Source organism: Poecilia reticulata, linkage group LG13 (genome assembly GCF_000633615.1).
Source record: "Poecilia reticulata strain Guanapo linkage group LG13, Guppy_female_1.0+MT, whole genome shotgun sequence".
Taxonomy (NCBI): Eukaryota; Metazoa; Chordata; class Actinopteri; order Cyprinodontiformes; family Poeciliidae; genus Poecilia; species Poecilia reticulata.
The window spans coordinates 1,683,740-1,699,342 of record NC_024343.1 but is presented as its reverse complement, the minus strand read 5'-3'; the positions used below and the strand labels follow the sequence as shown (position 1 = coordinate 1,699,342).

Sequence of the window (15,603 nt, the reverse complement as noted above, 5' to 3'; positions counted from 1 at the left end):
TATATATATATATATATATATATATATATATCTTTCTATGTCTGTCAGAGAAGTGCAGAATGCAGTGAAATGTATCTGAAATGATTGTATCCTGAATCACATATGCGATTTTAATACAACGTACACTTAATTAAAAATATGTTTTCAAGGTACCAAAAAGCAAATAGTTGTTTTAAATAAAGATGCCACACAGCTTCCCAGGTCAGTTAACCGTAAGTCAACCTGTCACCACCGCCCACCATAAAGCATTTCACTGAATTTTAAAGAAATTCCGTTCCATTAGTTTCAAATTTAACACTTGAGGTTTCTGAAGTACATATCGACAGACTTAAAATACAAAACAAAAAACGCCGTCACAGCTCTTATTTTGAAAGCGGGTATAGCTAATAAGCTCACGGGCTCCCGAGAATAAAAGAAGTTATCCTCGCGTCCTAGTTACGGAGACTGTCTTACATATTAAAAATGCCTTTATTGAGTTAAACTTCATGTCCATACTTAATCTGTGCAGCTTCAAATGCGGTTTCCAGTGAGCATTCAACAGTCTGATATTTTCCTGATATCGGATGATTTGCTTTTCAAACTCTGAGAATATTTCCTCCGCAGCAGCAGTCAGTCTTTCTCTAATAAACTCTCTAAAGTCCTGAGATGAAGACATTGTTACTACAAAAACTGAAATATACGAGGGGGGAAATAATAGAGGCCTCTCAAAAATACGTCTCCCAACCAAAAAAAAAACCCCAAAAACAATTCATAAGCTGCAGATTCTTCTTCTGTTGTTATTGTGGTGGTAGGCAAGGAAGAGAACAGCGCATTACCGCCACCAACTGGTGTGGAGGTCGAGCTGGAACTCGAGTTACAAAACAACCTGCACAGATTGGCGATCATTTTAAGATAATTTAAACCCCACTGTCCATTGGCTTTTAGTCCAAGTTGAAGATATTTGACCTGTTACTGAACAACTTTTCTATCTTGTCTAGCTATGTTTTATTTGTTTTTCATTGGTTTATTGAAGTTTATATTTTACTATTATTGTTTTTGTACTTTGTACAGCACTTTGCCCAGCCGTTCTAAATATGTCAGAAATAAACGATAAGTCGCTGTGATTTAAGTTTTGACTTGAAGTTAACTGTATGATCAGTTTCAATGAACAAAGAGCAAAATAATAATAATTAAAAAGGTCAACCAACAGTTTGGAATGCTAAACAAATTTCAGCCAGCTAAAAGTTTTGAATAGTTAAGGTTTAAAATTGAATTCGGATATCTGCCTGGGAAAGTCGCATTTTGTCCATATCCATATCCAATATGGCTGCCATGCATGACGCATGTTAAAATTCCCCCGACTAGACAACTTCTATTAGTTTTTAATCTTATCAAACTACTGACAATCAAGAGGCTGTAAAATATCCATATCTGAAAATGGAGCGTCACCTGAAACTCTGCGTTGGCATCATGCTGTTCATGCTCTCCCACTTTAGAGATAAACGAAATGCAGCAAGACTCCATAATATGTTAGTTTAACCAACTTCCCTTTTATTCTTTTCACTGTTTGGACAGGAAATGGAGGAGGGTATTAGCACGGTAATAAAGTTTGTGAACAAAGTTTGAACAACATTTGGACAGTTTGGTGACCTCTGACCTGATTATGCTTCAGAATCAACGGTAAAAACAAGGATAATATTTTGTTTTGTCTTTGAAGTTCACAAAAAGACGTTCTCTCCCTGTCAATGGTGATAAAAAGGTTAAAAAAAATATTACCATCTTCAGTCCCGTGCATTATTCTTCTAGAATAGCGGTTCTCAACGTGGGCGGTACCGCCCCCAGGGGGCGTTCAGCGGACGGCAGGGGGCGCTGGCGGACATTTTCACAAAAGGAGGGCGCTGGGATGCCTTTAGGGGGCGTTTGGTCGAAGGTAAACTTTACACCTTAAATGCACAACAATGCCAGTTTAGACTTTGAGCTACTTGGTAAAACCGATTGTGTAACATTAAATCATGCTTGGCTGCAACTGTATAGCTCTTCTTTTATTCAGTGTTTGTTAGCTTCTGTTAGCTTCTTGGCGCAGCTCAGTTCTCCTGCTACTGGTAGCTCGGTTGGTAAAGCTAGCCGGCTCAGCGTCCAGCCGGCCCACCACACAATAAACAAGTGCGCGGTAACTCAAGACATTATGGTACACCCATTTACGTGCTGCTTTCACAATAAAAGCGCACATCCGGTCCATGTTTGACCTACTCAAAATAAGTTTCCAGCCACTGCATTTGAAAAAAGAAAATAATATATGCTGAGAAACTAATACAAAATAAAAACTAATATCTCTATCTCTCTCTCTACTAGATACAAAGTACTATTTTAATAGACTTTTATTTTGATGTACATCAGATCTAGTTGCAACTTTCTGATATATGTTTGTATCTTTTTCCCTTAAGTTGCCGTGCCCATTGCTGAGAAACTCTCTGTTTCCAATGACTGCTACCACTTCTGGATGACAAGGGGACACCTCTAGAACAGAACCATAAAGTGGCAACTAGATCTGATGTGTAATTTCAAAATAAAACACTATTAAAATAGTAGTTTGTATCTTTTCTCTCTAAGTTGCCGTGCCCATTGCTGAGACACTCTGTTTCCAATGCTGGCAATAAGCATGGCCAGCAATAAGAATGCTTATTGCCAGCAATAAGAATGCTTATTGCCAGCAATAAGAATGCTTATTGCCAGCAATAAGNGCCAGCAATAAGAATGCTTATTGCCAGCAATAAGAATGCTTATTGCCAGCAATAAGAATGCTTATTGCCAGCAATAAGCAGCTTATTGCTGGCAGTCATCTGTTTCCAATGACTTCTACCACTTCTGGATGACAGAGGGACACCTCTAGAACAGAACCAGAAAATGGCAACTAGATCTGATGTATAATTTCAAAATTAAAGCCTTTTAAAATAAGGCGTTTTTACTTTTATATTCAAAAATAAGTAGAAAATGTAGTCAAGAGCTGCCTCACTCATTTTGGATTTAACTCAATCATCTTATTTATATACAAATGTTTCTATAATCTCTCTCTCTCTATATATATATATATATATACAGTATATAAAAAATGAATGCAATGATGTGGAGATGGCAAATGTCAATATTTTATTCACAATAGGACACAAATCAACAAATCGACTTAAAGTAGAGCCGTTGCTCCTCCAAGTCGAGAGGAGCCAGTTGAGGTGGCTCGGGCATCTGGTCAGGGTGCCTCCTGGACGCCTCCCTGGTGAGGTGTTCCGGGCACGTCCCACCGGGAGGAGGCCTCAGGGAAGACCCAGGACACGCTGGAGGGACTATGTCTCTCGGCTGGCCTGGGAACGCCTCGGGGTTCCCCCGGAGGAGCTGGAAGAAGTGGCTGGGGAGAGGGAAGTCTGGGCCTCCCTTCTGAAGCTGCTGCCCCCGCGACCCGACCCCGGATAAGCGGAAGAAAATGGATGGATGGATGGATGGAGGACACAAATCACAGATCAAGAGTTTAAACTGAGAAAATGTATAATTTCACGACGTCAACAAATCCCCAAAAAGTTATGACAAGGCCATTTTTACCACTGTGTGGCATCTCCCCTTCTTCTTACAACACTCAACAGACGTCTGGAGACAGAGGAGACCAGTTTCTCAAGTTTAGAAATAGGAATGCTCTCCCATCAGGCCTCTAACTGTTCAATCGTCTTGGGCCTTCTTTGTCCCACCTTCCTCTTTATGATGCGCCAAATGTTCTCTATTGGTGAAAGATCTGGACTATAGGCTGGACATTTCAGTACCTGGATCCTTCTCCTACGTAGCCATGATGTTGTGATTGCTGCAGAATGTGGTCTAACATTATCTTGTTGAAAAATGCAGGGTCTTCCCTGAAAGATGACGTCTAGATGGGAACATATGTTGTTCTAGAACCTGAACATAGTTCTCTGCATTAATAGTGCCTTTCCAGAAATGCAAACTGCCCAGGCCACAAGCACTCATGCAACCACATACCATCAGTGATGCAGGCTTCTGAACGGAGCGTTGATAACAACTTGGGTTATCCTTGTCCTCTCTGGTCCGGATGACATGGCGTCCCAGTGTTCCATAAAGAACTTCAAATCGTGACTCATCTGATCACAGAACAGTCTTCCATTTTGCCTCACTCCATTTTAAATGACTCCTGGTCCAGTGCAAACGCCTGAGCTGATGGAGCTTAAAAATGGCTTCCTCTTTGCACTGTAGAGTTTCAGCTGGCAGCGGCAGATGGCTCGGTGGATTGTGTTCACTGACGATGCTTTCTGGAAGTACTCCTGAGCTCATGCTGTTATTTCCTTGACAGTGGCATTTGTGTTTGAGGTGCAGKGACGTTTAAAGGCCCGGAGATCACGAGCATCCAGCAGAGTTTTACGGCCTTGACCCTTATGCACAGCGATTGTTCCAGATTCTCTGAATCTTTTGATGATGTTATGCACGGTTAATGATGATAACTTAAAAGTCTTTGCTATTTTACGCTGGGTAGCACCATTCTGGTATTGCTGCACTATTTTTCTGTGCAACAATGGTGGAATTGGTGATCCTCTTACCATCTTGGCTTCAGAGAGACACTGACACTCTAAGAAGCTCTTTTTATACCCAATCATGTTGTCAATTGACCTAATTAGTGTTAATTGGTCTTCCAGCTGTTTGTTATATGTTCAGTTTCCTTTTTCCAGCCAACTTTTTTGGGATTTGTAGACACTGAACTTTTGAATCAACATATTTTTACTTTAAAAGGTTAGTTACTCTGATTAAACTTTTGATCTGCAATCTATGTTCTATTACAATTAAAATATTGACATTTGCCATCTCTACATAATTGCATTCAGTTTTTACTCACAATTTGTTTAGTGTCACATTTTCTACTTATTTTGAATAAAAAAGTAAAAACATCTTATTTTAAAAGGTTTAATTTTGAAATTATATATCATATGTGTTTGATATTTTCTGGTTGTCTTCTAGAGGTCTCCTTCTGTCATCCAGAAGTGAGAGACGTCACTGGAAACAGAAAGTTTTTCAGCAATGGGCATGGCAAATTAGTGAGAAAAAAGTAAAAATGTGATTTTTCATTAGGTTTTTATTGTTGAAATTATGCATCACATCTGTTACCACTTTCTAGTTCTGTTCTTGAGGTGTCCCTCTGTCATCCAGAAGTGGTAGCAGTCATTGGAAACAGAGTGTCTCAGCAATGGGCACGGCAACTTAAGAGAGAAAAGATACAAACTACTATTTTAATAGGCTTTTATTTTGAAATTACACATCAGATCTAGTTGCCACTTTCTGGTTCTGTTCTAGATGTGTCCCTTTGTCATCCAGACCTGGTAACAGTCATTGGAAACAGAGAGTCGCTTAGCAATGGGCACGGCAACTTAAGGGGAAAAGATACAAAGGACTTTTTTGAAATTATTTTATTTTGAAATTACACATCAGATCTAGTGTGTGCATGGTTGTGTGTCCTGTCTGTCTCTGTGTGTTACCCTGCGACAGACTGGCAACCTGTCCAGGGTGTACCCTGCCTCTCGCCCGGTACGCTAGCTGGAGATATGCACCAGCACCCGTCCCGACCCCACTGAGGGACAAGGGTGTAAGAAAATGGATGGATGGATGGACAGACATCAGATCTAGTTGCCACTTTCTGGTTCTGGTCTAGAGGTGTCCCTCTGTCACCCAGAAGTGGTAGCAGTCATTGGAAACAGAGTGTCTCAGCAATGGGCACGGCAACTTAGAGGGAAAAAGATACAAACTACTATTTTAATAGTGCTTTATTTTGAAATTATACATCAGATCTAGTTGCCACTTTCTGGTTCTGTTCTAGAGGTGTCCCTCTGTCATCCAGAAGTGGTAGCAGTCATTGGAAATAGAGAGTTTCTCAGTAATGGGCATGGCAACTAAGAAGGGTTTGTTGAGACTATATCTAATACTGAGAATAAATATATCTTACAGACCATAACAGTAAATAACAGATCACTTATTTATGTTTTTAATTAGATTTGACATATTTATTTCTTCAATATTATTTTTCATGTCAGTTTTAATGTCATGAGGCTGATGACTCCATGACACTTTCAATTTGACTCATTAGGATTTGATTAAGAACCAGATTTGTTCTTTGTAATTCTGTCCAGTAAAACTATTAATCTATAAATCAATAGACAGGTCTATATAAATATATAATCCATGTTTCTGTCTGTTATTTGTATTTCAATAAAAGGACCTGGAACTTTTGTTTTTTCCACTGGAAGGTCTGGTTTGCACAATAAATGCCATGTGGGTGAAGTTTTATGGATGATACTCTGATGTCCCATTCTCCTGAAGGCAGCAGAGCTGCACCACCAGAAACTGACAAACACTGAAGAGCAGATTAATGTAGTTACAGTTCTATCCATGTTTTAATGTTGCAGAGCTCAGTTGTTTTGCAAATAGTTCAAAGTTTAAACTGGCCTGTTGTACATCTTTTATCTGGTCATTTTGTGCAAGATTTAACAACTAGAAAATGGCACAAAATAAGAATATTTTTTCCACTCTGATTGGCTGCTGTTAGGTCTACCAATTTTAACTTGAATGTTCATTGCATTTTTCATAGACACATGTGAAAATAATTTCTATTCCCATGGCTTTTTTGTTCTCTGGGAAATTATTTGTGATGATAAATACAGAAACAAGCATAGAAATCAAAACATCTACAATAGTGATATTAATATTAATGATAAAATAATGGTCAGTGCAAAGTAGCCTTCAAATTCTTTGGTGGGGGGCGGTGAGGGACCTGGATAAAGGCTAGGGGGGCGCTGGGCCAAAAAAGGTTGAGAAACACTGGTCTAGAACAAGAATTCTTAAGCTGCGATGGACTGGCGACCTGTCCAGGGTGACCCCGCCTCTCGCCCGAAATGTCTCGCTGGAGATAGGCACCAGCACACCCCCTGACCCTACTAGGGTCAAGGGTGTAAGAAAATGGATGGATGGATGCTTCAGAGTTTGTTTTTTTTTCAAAGTTTATTTGATAGGGACAGACACACATTTACATAGACAAACTGAATGAAACAGCAGTCCCATGTTAGCATCATGGTGCAATAGCAACAGCTAATTCGCAGCACTTGTCCCTAGATGGGCTTTTTTTTCCTAAAAATAATAACTCTAAAAATTGAAGTGAAATCATTTGAAACAACACGACATAATATATTCAGAGAAGTGTAAAAAAAATTTAAAATGAGTACAGGTTTGTTTTTGGCATAACCAGAGTTTGGTTTGATTTTTGAACATACTAAAACTGGTTACAGACTTTAAGTGAACAGGGAGTGAGTTCCAAGCTGCAGATCCTCTCACAGACWGTGCACTTTGAGCAAAAGTGGTTCTTCGAAAGGGAACCTTACAATTTCCMTCCAARGCTGCTCTGGTAGATCTGCTAYTGCCCTGCAATGTCTGTATGCAATCGCTTAATGGYATKGGTGCTAGTCCATTTAAACACTTAAAAATCAGTTTTAAAACGTTATAATTTAGVAAATTTGTAAAATCCAAAWTTCCAAATTTAGCCAAAATGCGACAATGATGGAATCTAATTGGCTTTTGATATAAAACCTTTAAGGCCCGATTATAAAGACTTGCTAGAGGTTTGAGAGTGGTTTGATTAGTTTGAGACCAGACAAGTATCAAGTAATAACAAGTAGCAATTAACTTTTTCTTATCTAACTTTTTCCAAGTACCACCATGCTGTCAACACATTACAATCTAGTAGAAAAGTTGGACTTTCTACATTTGTTGGGTTTTATCACAAAATGTCATACTAAAACTAAAACGCCTGGTCACTGGGTACAACAAAATGAAAATGTTGCAGATTTTCTAACTTGTATGTAAATAGATACACTTGTTTTTATGATTGGCTGCCAAATTCATAAAGCTGCTATGCTACTCTTTTGCACTTGCCATTTTTTACAAATGCAAAAGATGGCACTCCTGTCCAACTAAAACCAGAAGAGATGAGGCAGCATTCATGCTAATCTACTGTAGTAATAATGAATAGTGAATTAAAAAGACTCCAGACTATTGTAGATGTGGCCCTGCTCAAACACAGCTGAAGTCATAGCAGAAACTCCTGTGCAGTGAGCCATTCATTACACTCAGTTATGTTGAACTAAAACATCTAAAACATGAAGGTTACAACTCCTGAAGAAGAATGGACCCTGAGCCACACTGTTCCTACTTCACTATGTTACAAATACAAACTTTTAATTTTGGGAAAATACTGACACAAAAATGCACCAGAGTTTACCTCTTAAATCAGACTTTTATTAGTTATACTCATCCCACAGACATGGTGAACAAACCATGTGAAACTTTAGCGTATAAGTTCGGCAGCTCTACGACACTTGTTCAGCTGATCGCATCTGAATGTCTCCGATCTGAACCAGAAAAAAAACAATACAGAGAAAAGGTCATTTAAAATTGTGCAAAGCAGGACAAAAATGACAGAAAAAAAAAACTGCTTCAAAGAAAAATAAACAACCTGCACATGAGGAGGAGCGCTTAGGACGTATACGACAGCATTAGCGACATCTATTGCTTCCAGAGCCTGGGGGAAAAAAAACAAATAGTTTAGTCGTTTCAGCTCCCCAGAAGTGTAACAAAAGAATCCCACTCGAAGGTAGCTGTCGTACTTTATAATAGGAGTAAACCGAAGCGGCTTTCTCTGCGTTTTGGCTGTAGAGGCGCAGAGCGAACTCCGTCTCCACTAAACCCGGAGAGATGCACTGCAGAGAGAAACGGCGTTGAGCACCACACAGTACACGGCGTGTTCACCGAATCCCTGCCTGGAGGGTCGGACGGGGGCGGGCCGGGGCGGGGTGAGTGGGTTTACAGAGCGTGTGACAGTTTGTGGTTAAACTGATGAATCTGCTTTGGTTTTAATGATGCACTCCCGACACAATGAGTATAAATCATGGCTTTAAAATTCCCACAGAGAGCGACGGGTCCTTTACTGTGGCTCTGATGTGGGTCTTGGCATCTCGCAGCTCTTGCCTCAGGCCCTCGGTCAGGGCGGTCACAGCATACTTGGTTCCCGTGTAGAAATGGATATCAGCGTTGGGAAGAACACGGTGTCCGCACATGCTGCAACAGAAGATGGAAGCTTATAAGAGGCCAGCGTCATTTCAAACAGACAGGAATGGCAGGGCAGCTTTTTATGTGTAACGCATAAGGTCAGGGTCTTATTTTGGAAAATATTCTTGTTTGTCTTATTTTTCCTCCCCCGAGTGTCAGGGTTTTTGAAGCAAAAATAATCCAAGTTCCATTGGGGTTGGTACATTATTTATTTATTTTAATTTGAACTGAATTCTGAATTTAATATCTTTGGATTGAAGAATTATACAGATTGTCCGAAATTCTAAGAAATAATCTTAAAAGTGTGGTGTGCATTTTTAGTCAATAAGAAACACTACTTGCGATCAGAAGTCACCTAATTACTAGGCACTTTTTTCCATTTCCTATACTGATACCGATATCTGACCCATACATGTACTGAATAATAAATTTATTTGTTAGCTCTACACCAGTACAGCACACTTAAATACATAAACAGCTTCACAAGTCGGGTCAAACATGTAAAGACAACACAACTTTAATTTGTTCAGTCAGTGTAACCAGGAGTATAACTGTCAATGTAAAATAACTAATGAAGAACCTGGAACTGTCAAAACTGACAAACTTCAAACATGTAAAAAAAATAAAATAAACAGCAACAAAACTTCTTTCAAATGGTTCAAAAGTGCAATTAGATATTCTAAATATGATGTAAAATAAATAAGAAAGCATGATGTCGCTCAGAGCGTGAAGCAAAGAAGTAGACTGAACAGATCTTGTCACCAATATCGAATGTTTTTCAATATCAGGGCCGATACAAGTATTAGTATCGGATCGGTGCATCTCTACTAATTAATAACTTAAATTGTGAATAATTTGATCTTGGTATAAATCCAGTGGTCCACAAATCTCGCTTATAGAGAAGTTGCAAGAAGAAAACCGTTTCTGAAAATGTGAAAGGGAGAAAAGACTCAACAGTGAAGCCGTCTACAGGAAGAGATGCATCAGACTTCACTTCTAGAAGAAGCTAAAGGTCTCCAGTGTTTGACAAAAAAATGCTGCAAGATCGTCTGTTGGTTTAGCAGCTTCAGAGTAAGTGAAGTAAAAAACCCCACAAAGAACGCTTAATATAAATTATGCCCAGGCTGTTTAGATTCCTTATTTTAAATTATTTTGAAAACACGTCGATTCTCCTAATCAGCCACTGCTTTGCATTGGTTCAGTTCGATTCAGTTCATTTTATTGCAAACCAGTCGTTTCAATTCCCTAACAAACATTCCACAAAAGGCCCAGTAAGATACAGATAAGTTTATTGACGCATGTATCCATTTTGCAAGATTATTATTATTACTGTCATTATTAACTAAAAGCTTACCTGTTTAAGTTGATGATGTGTCCGTCGTCAATTTTCCTTTCCTTCATTGACTGGTACGCTTCACGTGTGCAGATGCTCAGTGCTACAATGTTAACCTGTGAAATCGTGAAAAAAAAAAGAAAGAAAAGAAAAAGAATTTTAAAAACTCACAACTTTTTAAAACAGCAGCCAAACTTCCCTCCGATCCAGGTGGATCAGAACCATCCTTACGTCCAGCATGTTCTTCCAGGCGCTGGTTTTGCCGCTTAGCAGAGGCTCAGGGTGAGCCAGGCCAGCGTTGTTGATGCAAACGTCTACGCCATTGTGCTGCGCCTTGATGGCCGCGAACATGGACTGGATCTCGTCCACGTTGGTCAGGTCGCATTTGAACGGGATCAGCACGCCGCCGTAACCGGCACTCTGACACTCCGCAGCCAGGCTCTGAAAGTAAAAAAATAAATAAATAAAAAATCATCACTTTAAATGTTTTACTGCAATAAAACTTCTTTATTTCAGTCACTTCACCGGTGCATTTAAAAGAACTTCAAAGGCGTGCCGTCAGAGGTCAGCTAAATTCAATAAAATGTATGCAAGTTTCTCTGGCAGGCTCGTCATACAACATATATACAATAACTTTTGATCTTAGGTGCTTCCTATGCAAAAAACCCCAAAAAACTTAGGGGTGCACCGATTGCAGTTTTCTAGCCGATCACCAGTCATTGATCTTTAAAAAACCTGACTTGGAGATTCTGATTTTGGCCGTTAAAGATTTTATTGTCTGAAATAAATCTAAAATCAAAGTCAAATCTGATCAAAATCAAATAAACTTTTATTTGTAAAGTACATTTCAGGAAATATGCTTTACATATTTATGTGATGTGTTTTTACGTCACAAAAATACACGGTCATAGAACACACAGTCAACAACTGAAGCCTTACATTTTGCCATCATTACACATCAAATTGTTGATTCTTGCTACATATTGCAAGAAAGTCACTGAGTTGGCAGCATTGGGCTCACTGCTGTTATCTGCAAACATGCAGCCATGACCTGGTGGGCTGGTCTGCCAGTCAAACCTCAGCAGTTGATTTTTAGATCTTTGGATCATATTTGCTTCCCATGTAAGCATAGACCGATCACCGTTCTCCCAAAATGAACAAAATCAGGGGAATGGGAAGGATTTATTGGTGCACCCATAAAAAAAAAACAAAAAGCAGTGGAAATGCTGTTTTGCATGTTTTCAAAGACGAAAACTGGCTTTATAAAATCTCGAATTGTGTTGAAAAGAATGTTAAGGCACGTGAACCACACAGTCCTTGAGACAGTAAGAAGTTTTTTTTTAACTCTTACTGTAGTCACTTTTTTGCACAACTACTTTTTACTTCAACTTGATTAATATTATTTTTAAGAGATGCTACTCTTACGTGAGTGAAACTTTTTCATGTACAGGTCAAGTTTCAACAGCGTAAAACTATTTCTATTTTGAACAGTCAGACTGTCCTTCAGTGGTGAAACGAGTGTTTAGTAGGGGAACGCACGCCGATTGCAGTTTTCTGGCTGATCACCGATCCTGATAAAAGGCTGATCTGCCACGTCCAATTTTAGTTAATACATGATTTTTTTTCCAAGTAACTGACAATGTGACATAGTGAGAGAGTCATCATCGATGACCTGAAATTAAGAAAATATGGGCTGATTTATCTTTTCTCTAGAGCACAGTTAGACACTGGTAGCCTTAAGAATCACGGCCATATTTTGTACAACACAAAAAGCTACTAAAAACTTGTTCAGTTGAGATACGGATACTTCATTTTTATTTGCCCCCTAATAGAATGTAGCCCTTTCAGGGGGCAAATAACAGGGCTACATTATTTGCCCCCTATAATGATTCTCATCAGAAACCACAACAGCCCAGATTTATTATGTTTTCCTTTGTTTTCAAAATAGCAAATATTGAAAAAAGCCATATGAAATCAGCTCCAGGGTTTTTACCTACAGGGTCTAATTAAACTAAGTTCGCACAGCCAGCTACAGGCTCTTCTTTTTATTGTGCAGGAACAGATTTGAGAAGAACTGAAGATGAATACGGTCACAAGAAAGTCTTGTGATGAAGCTCATGCCAAATTTTAATCCTTAATTTAAAAGGATCTCTGTGTAAACAGTTCACAGCTGAGTTTTAAGTGCTTGAAAGAAGGCGATGAGTGTCAAATTCTAATTAGATTAATAGCTTATGAAAGAGTTATTTAAATGTGTCTTTAATTTATGAAAACAGGAAAATATATAGAAATTACTTATTAAATATAGAATTAAATTATATGGGTTTCTATTACATGCATGAATTTCATTTTAAAAACTGTACATAATTATGTCATGATTTAATAAAGTTTTACTTACACACATTTAATGAAGTTATATAATGAAACTGTTAGCTTCACCCATCAAACTCAGGAGGCGGGATTAGGAATGCTTAAATTCTTATTTCCACTCAAAGTGTAGAAATAACTTCAATAATTTTTTATAAATTATTTGCTACAAATTCTGGCTGAGCAACTCCAGCCTTTATGTTTCTGTTTTGGTCTGAAATATCTCTAACAGGTTTACAAGAGAGCTCACTGTGAACCTGCATGGAGGAAGCTGCCACAGACTTCAGGCAGGATCAGTGTTAGCTAAAACCGGCTAACATTCATAAACGTATTTGTTTATTATAGTATTGAAGTTATTTCTGTACTTCCCGGTGAAGCCATTGACTTCAAAGTCATAGCAAATGTGGAAGAAATTCTCTTGACTTCCTGTTTGAAGTAGCCAATGAGACGTCTGGCTTCCCTAATCCCGCCCACTGAGTTTGATGGATGAAGTTGACCCAGGAACATGGAATATTTTATAAAATCATGAAATAATTAAATCTTGTTTTTTTTTTTTTTACATAGAAAATATTTTAATTGAGACACATGTACTGGCTATCGACATGTATTGATGATTTTGATGACGGCACTCGTCAAAATGCAATGTTTGTCACTGATTTCTCAATTGTCAACTGTATGTTGTTTTGATGACTTTATTTTTTTATGATGTGAAGCACTTTGAACTACCTTGTTGCTGAATTAGCACTGTAGCTGCTACCTGCTATTCAAAAAGCGTTGCTTGTTTGATCGCTTCATATAATAAATTATTTCCATGATTATTTACAGTTTTAAAAAATAAATACCACATGTAAATCATTATTCCACAAGTAATTTACTTATTGGAACTTGGCACTCTTCACTCTCCATACCCACAGACCATTAGTTTTTATTGGACCGCTGGAGGAAGTTGGGGATTTCTACTTAATTTGTGATCCACTTGACATGCTCACTCTTCACCTTATGTAAGATGGTTAGCGCTGAACAGTGTTACAATAAAGTTGAACTTGAAACAAACCTTTATTTTCTCTACGTCCCTTGCGCAGCCCACCACCTTCATGCCGAACCGGACCAGCTCCTTAGCTGTAGCCGCTCCAATCCCGACCGAAGCTCCGGTCACCAGAGCCACTCTGCCCTTCCAGCGGTCCATCACTGCTTCTCACCCGAACGTTCTTCAGCTAAAAAAGGCGACCATAAAGCATGTGACAGGGCAGCAGAGCGACCAGCGAGTTTCTATAGTTACAAACCCGTGAACGCAGCACGCTCTTGGTGACGCAATACGTTATCTTGTGTGGCGCATAAAGACAAAACACAAGGAACGGTTGCGAATTGTATGGAGGCCAGTTTCTGCCACTGTCATGAAAAAAATACATATATAAAAAAGTAAGAAATGTGCTGGCTATGTATGTTGTACCAACATACATAAATATGATATTTATGTCATACTCGCTGATAATTCTGACTGCTATTCTGTACCATTACATCATGAAACAGTTTCTCATAATTAAAATAAACAATTTATTTTCTTAAGTACAACATTGACAAATTACAGTGGAACCCCAGTACTCTTAGGGATCAGGGAACACAAACACAGTGCATAGCAAAAATCCCAGGATACATATGACCCCTTTAAACTGATTGGTTTATTTAATAAAAAAATTTAAAAAAATTAAAAAACACCAATCATACCTTAACATGCCTTAATATGCACAGTGAAAACCATTGTGTCTGGTCCAGATAACATTGTTAATGTTGTTTGCTAACACTCCTTACCAAACATCTGGGTCACATAAATTAAAATTACTTTCTGTCCTGGTTTCCATTTTGTGTTTTTGATTTGAAACTAAAAGGGAAATATCATCATCATCAACAACAACTTTATTCATAAAGCGCTTTAACACAAGCCACAGCTGAAATAAGGTACTGAATACCAGTAACAAATAACAAAGATAAAATAAAGCATAAATATATTTATGATTGCATGATGTGTGCATCTTAGCGCTGGACTGAAATTTAAATTTTTTAAATTTATTTGGCGTTGTCAATGCACTGTAAGTAACATTTCTGTAAATGCCCCAGAATTAGCCAAATTGATATTTTTCACCTGTTTTCCCTGGACGGTGAAAATGCATCAGTGAGTTTGTTGAAATTCAGTCTATAATTTTATTGGGTAAAATAAGGTGTGTGCACAGGAGAGGCTTTATGTGGCGCAATCAGGACAACGAAAACAACTCTGTTTTTCTCTTTCTCTTGCAAAGTTCTAGAAGATGTTTGTATATGAAGCTGAATTTTTAAGTTTACTTTAATCTGAGCATCTGCTGAGTCTTTTTGACAGTTTATTTCTTCACTCTGACTTGGAAAGGTGAAACTACTTGAATACCTCTCCTCGGGCTGCCACCTTATCGTGGTGGAGGGGTTTGAGTGTCCCAATGATCCTAGGAACTATGCTGTCTGGGGTTTTATGCCCTTGGTAGGGTCACCCAAGGCAGACAGGTCCTAGGTSAGGAACCAGACAAAGTGCAGCCCGAAGACCCCTTATGATGTACAACAACCTTGGATCTAGCGTTCCCTCGCCCGGACACGGGGCACGATGGCGAGCAGCTGGTGGCCGGGCTTTTACCCACGGAGCCCGGCTGGGCTCAGCCCGAAGAGGACACGTGGGTCCCCCTTCCAATGGGCTCACCACCTGTCGGAGGGGCCAAAGGGGTGCAGTGTGTAACGGGCGGCAGCTGAGGGAGGGGACCTGGCGGTCTGAT

General features: G+C 39.0%; 2 protein-coding genes across 2 annotated transcripts in view; both read right to left on the bottom strand.

Moving 5' to 3' along the window:
- LOC103474144 (zinc finger protein 436-like) overlaps positions 1-767 on the bottom strand; it is a 4,719-nt gene extending 3,952 nt beyond the window's left edge. Inside the window, exon 1 of the mRNA XM_008424907.1 lies at positions 496-767. Coding sequence (XP_008423129.1) covers positions 496-655 — 160 coding nt within the window. The 5' untranslated portion in view covers positions 656-767. The remainder of the gene's footprint in view (positions 1-495) is intronic.
- Positions 768-8,282: 7,515 nt separating this feature from the next.
- LOC103474142 (dehydrogenase/reductase SDR family member 11-like) overlaps positions 8,283-15,603 on the bottom strand; it is a 27,862-nt gene continuing 20,541 nt past the window's right edge. Inside the window, exons 2-8 of the mRNA XM_008424906.1 lie at positions 13,866-14,025; positions 10,679-10,888; positions 10,469-10,563; positions 8,994-9,123; positions 8,673-8,765; positions 8,522-8,587; positions 8,283-8,417 (exon numbers count right to left, since the gene is read on the bottom strand). Of these exons, the coding sequence (XP_008423128.1) occupies positions 8,376-8,417; positions 8,522-8,587; positions 8,673-8,765; positions 8,994-9,123; positions 10,469-10,563; positions 10,679-10,888; positions 13,866-13,997 (768 nt within the window). The 5' untranslated portion in view covers positions 13,998-14,025 and the 3' untranslated portion in view covers positions 8,283-8,375. The remainder of the gene's footprint in view (positions 8,418-8,521; positions 8,588-8,672; positions 8,766-8,993; positions 9,124-10,468; positions 10,564-10,678; positions 10,889-13,865; positions 14,026-15,603) is intronic.